Below are 7500 nucleotides of genomic sequence, written 5' to 3' on the forward strand. Positions count from 1 at the left end.
GAATCTGGACTTTAATGTGAAGCTGATCTGTATTCTACGGTGACATTTTCCTTGTCAGCCTCTGTCCTCCTTTATTCATTCTAGAGACAAACAAAGCCTGCTCAGGTTAGGAGGCACTCCGCTTGCCAATTTAGTGCCATTTTCTGCAAAATAATGGCTTTATTCACTCCTTATCTGAAAGTAATACTCAAAAAAACACTTTAGCTGTAAACTGGATTTGGCTGCCTACTGTACCGCAAAGGCTTTTCTGAGATGATAAATTGCTGCTCCCTTGGTAATTTTAGGAATAATGTCCATTTCACTTTCAATTCTAGAATGTTTAGTAAGAAACTAAAACTATGAGAAAAGAGAGAAAAATACATATTTAACTAAATAGAATATGCTGAGGGCACTTTTTAGTAAGTCTGTCAAACGAATGTGTTAAACTACTGTTAATGTAAAACAAAAACTATTTTGTGTCTGTCGGGTGGAAACCTCATACGTCCAAAACTGTTACTTTTCAGGATTTAAATTCAAAAATGGCAAAAGTAGCAGATCGACATGCTCAAAACGTGGTGCTTTGCGCCGCTTTTCGAGCTGCTTTTCGAAGCGCTTCTTGAGCTTGTAGATATTTTGTGTGATGCTGCAGGATGATCAAGTAGGTCTATTCATTTACGGAAGAAAACAAGTTGAAATTCAGGTGCCAGAGACAGCAAAGCAGTAAAAGTTACAGAGTCAGGCATAGTAAGTACAGTAGGTACAGAAGAGTAACATCACAATAAGATACCCTCAACATTTTTTTAATAATAAACGTTAACAGTCTTATACACCCATACAATCATCCTGCCTGGTGCAGAACAATTATAATAATAAATAAGAAAGTATACAGTTGTATACACCCTACACAATCATCGTATAAACTAATGGAAGCAGAGATAATCAGCTATGCAGGAAAGCATAGCGCTGGTCAGTTGATAACTCTTTTAGTAGCGATAGACAGATAGATGAGTGGGCAGGTGGAATGGATTTCTACACGTTTCTTCACAGTAATAATTCATGTTGTTTGTGAGGTCGCAGGTGAATTGAGCTGCAAAAAAAAAGACTGGCACATAGAGGAAGAGAGAGAGACGTGCTTTTCTCTGAGGTATAAGTAACAATGCAGCGTTGGATTAACTCACATACTGAGATAATACATACAGTATACACACACACACACACACACACACACACACACACACACACACACACACACACACACACACACACACACACACACACACACACACACACACACACACACACAGTCTATTTATATATCATTCTTATTTGGTGACAGAATGCACACATTACGTCTCACACTATGTCTCTTCTTTTCATCTTCTTGCACATTACGCATACAGTACCTGACCTGCCCAGGCACAGAAGGCCTGTTGTCATCTTTTATATGATGTTTAAATTGTTATCCTATTTTAATTAGCGTTTTATCCTAACGCTCACTCTCTACTTGTTCTTCTACTTTGTTTCATCCATACTGCGGTGTTTCTATGACAACTGAACTTGCCTCAGGGTCAACAAAAGGTCTATATCTATCTAGTCTCTGGAGCCAGACTGTTGCCTGCCACAGTGTTCAGATGCTTCCGTCATACAGTCTGTGCAAAAGGAAGCTTTGAAAACCATCCGGGAGTAAAGCCTCCTCCATGCTACCGTTTTTGTCTTTGCAGTCGCTTACATTTGTCGTACTGTAAATCTTAATGAGCCGAAGCATATACAGTATAGCGTGCTGCAGCCAGAAACAGGAATTCAAAAATAGATTTTAAATGTATTTAAAAATGTATTTCCGTGAACAGAAATGACGAACAGATGACAGTGTCCTTTCTCGGCGCTCAGGAGCTGTAGTTCCAGACTCTATTATACTGTATCATTAGGAGATTGTGGAATAGTTGTCTGGCTATAATACGCGAGACTAATATCTATCTTCTACCTATCTGTGTTCCAGTGGGTTCCAGTGCTGACAGACTTCCAGAGGAGGGACACCCTCTGGGGCTTTGTTCCAGGGGATGCCAGGCAGCCCCTGGGCCTCCACCTGGGGGACTACAACCTGGACGGCTTCCCCGACGCCCTGGTGGTCCTTCGCAACACGTCTGGCAGGTAGGGACACACAAACTTTTTAATTTCAAGGACGCTCATAACTCTGACAGTGTACAAATGGAATCAAATGGACCCATAAGGGTCCATTTGATTCCATTTATACACTGTGAGAGTTACAGACCTGTAAGGGCCCGCATGGAACCCCCTCAAGGAACCCCCTCAAGGAGCCCTGAGAGTCGGGACCCCACTTTGAGAACTACTGCACTTTTTTTTTTACCCTAACTGCTTTCCTCCGAGTGCTCAGCATGACCATCTGAGGAGCCATCAGTTTGTTAAAGCTGAAACTGAATTTCCCCCCACAGGATTAACAAAGGTCCCCCCCCCCCATCCACCCATAATCACAACGTACACAATTACTGTCAGAAATGCTCAGTTTTTAAGCTGATTAATGCCGACACTGTCAACAAACTGAAATTCACATCCCTTTCATTTATTTGTCATCTTGGTTTTAATTCGTCACGTAACAACACAACATCGAAACAATTATTCTAACTGCATTAATCCGACGGAACATGAAATGGAATTAGACTCAAACACAAAATGACTTGAGATGTGTGTTTGAGTGTCTGATGTAGAACTATTAAGCTCATTTATTAAACCTACGCACGTGTTGCCTTTTCACAGATGGAGGGATGTTCTCTATTAAAATGGCTTGGATTCACTGCAGTAGAAATGACCTGAATAGCACAAAGTATAACCGTTACCCTTAATAAACATCTGCTCTAATAATACCATGTGTTTTACACTTCAAAAAAAGAAAGTGGTAAACCGGTTGGTTGGTGGAGAAGTGAAGAATAATTAAAGTGGCATTGAAAGGGAAAACATCTTACTACACTAGCTTACAGTAGGTACACATAAGGGGCCGTGTCCACAGAGAACACCTTTTGAGTTGGCAGCGCCAGTCTGCTATGCATTCATTCCTACTGTATGTTAAATATGCACTGGTGCGTTCCTACAGTACAAGCTCATATAGCGCGGCACCGAGTACCGCGCTACGAGCTTGTAGATCTGCAATTTATTTTCTATGAATATATGTTTTTTTTTTAAGCGAACATTATTAACTCGAATCTTTGCCTTCTGGGGATTCTACAAATGTCTTCTAAATCCTAACAGATTAAAAAAAAAAAACTTATGTTGCTACAGTACCAAACATTTTTCATGTCAAGGACCACCCAAAATGATATGTATTTGTCCCATCTCAAAATGTTTTTTCTAGGGACCTCCAGTTATATTTGATTTCAAAATGTATACAGTGTATATACTGTATATTAAAAGATTTGCACACATTTATTTTTGCACACGATTCTTTTTTTCAAAAATAGCAGATCTACAAGCTCATAGCACGGCACCGACTGCTATTTTTGAACAGTTCAACTTTTGGAAAGGAGCACCGATAACTGTATCCTCCTGATTGTTGAATCGTTATCACAACCATATGAGACGTCCATGTTTACAATGTTTCAGCAAAGCTTCTTCTGCTACAGTAATAACGCAGATGTCTCGTTGCGGGTCTCAATAAATCACTTTGTGCGAGCGCTGTGGACTTGATATCCAAATTGCTCCTCAGCTCCAAAGGCGTTCTTTGTGGACACGAGCCCCTAAGACAGAAATTGTGTTGATGGGAGCTCACATGGGGCGATTAAGCTTAATGTACAATAGACGTTTGTTGTCAGTAATTACAGACAGAATACAAGAGGGCTAGAGTAGCAAGTGCACAGATTGTAGATGAGCTAGATGTAGATGATGTCTGTTTGTTTGTTTTAACACTGACACTGTGGCATCAGCATGCAGAGAGAGGACAGACCCATGGTGACTGATAAGACACATTCATGCACTCTGCACTTGGACACACACAATACTGTGTGTGTGTGTGTGTGTGTGTGTGTGTGTGTGTGTGTGTGTGTGTGTGTGTGTGTGTGTGTGTGTGTGTGTGTGTGTGTGTGTGTGTGTGTGTGTGTGTGTGTGTGTGTGTGTGTGTGTGTGTGTGAAGGACATACATGGATTATCTGGCCATGAGATGAAGATAAGATATCTTGCACATATTATGTGTTGTAGGGGTCAGGGCTATGCTTGTTCCATGCATTCTGATGGGTACCCTGGCCTGTACACAGCGTTGCCATATCCGCTTATTGTAAGCGACTTTGGGCTTGTTTTTCTGTAAGGTGGCTTGTAAATATTGGCTGTCGCGGGTTGCTGTTATTTGGGCTTCCTACCTAATGTTGTTTAAACCAGTGGTTTTCAAAAATGTTCATGTCAAGGACAGCCAACTTAATATGAATTTGTCCATGGAAAATGTTTAGTAGCCAGGGACCCTCAATACCATATTTGTGTTAAAATGTTTCAAAAACATTTCACTTTTTTTTCCTCTAAGATTTGTGCTGAAAATAGCAGATCTACAAGCTCACAACGCTTGATTTATGTTGTAAGTAGCAGATCTACAAGCTTCACATTGTGATGCATTTTGAGCTTGTAGATCAGCTATTTTCAAATAGCCGATGTATATAGGTTTAAAGTGGTTAAACTGATCTTGATAGTCACCTCTTTAGGCTCTTTTGGGCTTGTTTTCATAGACCTGGTTGCTTGTTTCTCTCGCAACACTGACCACAGTGTGCGTGCGTGCGTGCGTGCGTGCGTGCGTGCGTGCGTGCGTGCGTGCGTTTGTGTCTTCGGTGCCTGGGGTCTCCCAGATCAATTCTTGGGACAGTTTTTGGCTGCAGAGAGACAGCCTGCCGTTCTGAATTGGCTTTTCATCTTCGTTGGCATCCGAGATCAAACCCGAAAGTGTATTTATTAGACAGACAGAGTGAGCGTCCTTGCATAGCCGTACTAAAAAACGAAAGTAAACACGCCAGCAAGTCACGCTGTTTTATTTATGAGCAGTGATCTGTGGCCCAAAAACTCGAGGACAATAGTGCACGATCCCCACAAACCCCCCAGTGTAACTCCATCTTGTAGAAGTGTTCCTCTCATAACTTCAGCAGTGAACCCTCAGTGAGTGTTGCCCATGGGCACCACACCAGAGGGAGCTCATCTTCCCTACCAAAACCCATTAACCCATTCAGTCCTTGAACGCATCTGTGTCATTTTAAGATGTCTTTGGCTATAAAAAAAAATAGCCAAAGACATCTTAGCAGATAGACAATCTCTATGAGCTTGTAGATCTGCTATTTTTGAAAAATCGTGAACATTTGTGCAAATCTTTGAATATATATATTTTTAAGCGAACATTTGTAAAACATTTTGTTCCAGGGACCTCCAGAAGCAAAGATTTGAGTTATACATGTTGTTTAAAAATAATTATGTATTCAAAGATTTGCACAAATATGTTTTTTTCAAAAATAGCCAAAGTATAGTTCAAATCTAAAATGACACAGATGCGTTCCCGGATTGAATGGGTTAAAGATCTCGACTCCCTTCCCAAACTCAAAACTAGCCTAAAAGAATGGCTGACCTCAACAAATACAATTGGGCCCAGTAGAACAACTTAGTAGTATCATCCTCTGCCCCTCCCCTCCTTTTTCTGTAAATATAACTTGTGCTACTGAGCTTTTACCAACATGTATTGTATCATATTGGATGTATCTCTTACTGATGAATTGAGTACAATGGACCACAATGGAAACAAGCCCCTGGGGCTTTTTTATTAATTTAGCATAACGTTTGACTGTAGTACGTACTGTTAACAATCTTGTTAATAACATATTAAATCAATCAAGTTGCTCCATCCGTTCTGAAACTTTGAAATTTCAAGGACCCCCAGTTTGGCGTTCATTAAGACCACACAACCTCATAACTTTGATAGTGTGCAATTACGGGTCCATTTGGTTCCAATTGTTCACTGAAGTTACAGGCTTGTAAGGGCCCATTTGGCTCCTAACTATTGATCATTTAGCTGGGGGACCCCCTGGTACTCCCTGAAGGACCACTGGGGGTCCCTGGACCCCAGCGTTGAGAACCATCGCTGTAGAACTGTTGCCCTCATAACCTCAGCGTACTGTAACTCCATCTTGTATAGAGCTGTTGTTATCACAGAGTTTCCTCAAAACACCAAGACAATTAAAGAACAGACTTGCGTCCTTGGTAAGAATGTTCTTGACAGGCTCATGAGAACAGAAAACCCATTATTTCTGGTTTGTGACAGACTGGTCCTTGGGGCAGTGGTGGAAAAAATACTTTTTGTTTTTTTACTTAAAGGTAGGGTAAGTTTGGTTAAAATAAGTGTTAAATAGCTCTATATTCTGATTTTGCTATAGAGTGTTTGTTCAGTAAGAGGAGTCTCCCATGTCTCTCCAGCTCTTTATCAAACAGAAAATGCATTTTCAGTGCTCTCTCCTGATTGGCTTACATTTTATCACCTACCTGAAAATGTACTATATTCTGTTTACTAAAGAGCTGGAGAGACCCCTGTGACCGAACAAACGCTGTAGCAATTACTATCAGAATATAGTACTATAACCTTTTTAACAGAAAAAAAAAAATCACTTACCCTACCTTTAACTAAAAGTATCAATTCTGCAATGTAGAAATACTCTGTTACAAGTAAAATTGTGGTATTCAAAATGTACTTGAGTAAAAGTACAAAAGTATTCACGTTGAAATGTACTCATTTTGCAGAATGTCCCCTTTCACAAGTTTCCAAATGTGTAAAAATACTTTGAAGATAGCCGATCTACAAGCTCACAACGCGTCGCAAAGCGATGCGTTATATTTTCAAATAGTCTATGCATAGGGCTGAAGTGGTTAATGCATGTTTTGTAATAATAATCAAAATCTTCAAAGTAACTAGTAACTAAAGTTTTCAAATAATTGCAGTGGAGTAAAAGTACCGTACAATATTTGCCGCTGAGATGTAGAGGAGCAGATGTTAAAAAAAATCAGAAATACTCCAGTAAAGTAAAAGTAACTCAAAATTGTACCTAAGTACAGTAATTGAGTAAATGTACTTGGTTACCACTGACTTGGGGTCATTAAGAGACAGACTGGTACTTGGGGTCACGTGTTCGCACACACACTGCAGCTCACTGCTCTGATCAGCTGTGCAAGGAAATAAATGAACAGACGTGTCGTGTATACTATTAAAGTTATTGGTTCATTATGATGAATGTCGGGGGAGATACTTAATGAATAACATTACAGTAACAAACTGAGTACTAGCCGATGTAAGAAAGTGTTTTGAACGGCAAGAAAAATGACCTAGATTATGGTCCACAATGGAGATATATACAGTAGTTTAACACTTTAGGAACAGAACAGAGGTAGGGGGGGGCTTGTTAACCACTCATCCAGAGTCAGGTCGCGGGGGCAACAGTTCCAGCAGAGAGCTCCAGACTTCCCCTTCCCGGGGCATCATTAGCCACTTTCGTCCTGGAGGAT

At 40.5% G+C, this 7500-nt stretch overlaps 1 protein-coding gene across 1 annotated transcript in view; it reads left to right on the plus strand.

Moving 5' to 3' along the window:
- The window catches only part of itfg1 (integrin alpha FG-GAP repeat containing 1), a 170561-nt gene that overhangs the window by 82055 nt on the left and 81006 nt on the right, over positions 1-7500 (plus strand). The window contains exon 10 of the mRNA XM_084067064.1: positions 1976-2127. Coding sequence (XP_083923190.1) covers positions 1976-2127 — 152 coding nt within the window. The remainder of the gene's footprint in view (positions 1-1975; positions 2128-7500) is intronic.

Source organism: Gymnoscopelus microlampas, assembly GCF_963454915.1.
Source record: "Gymnoscopelus microlampas genome assembly, chromosome: 1".
Classification (NCBI taxonomy): domain Eukaryota; kingdom Metazoa; phylum Chordata; class Actinopteri; order Myctophiformes; family Myctophidae; genus Gymnoscopelus; species Gymnoscopelus microlampas.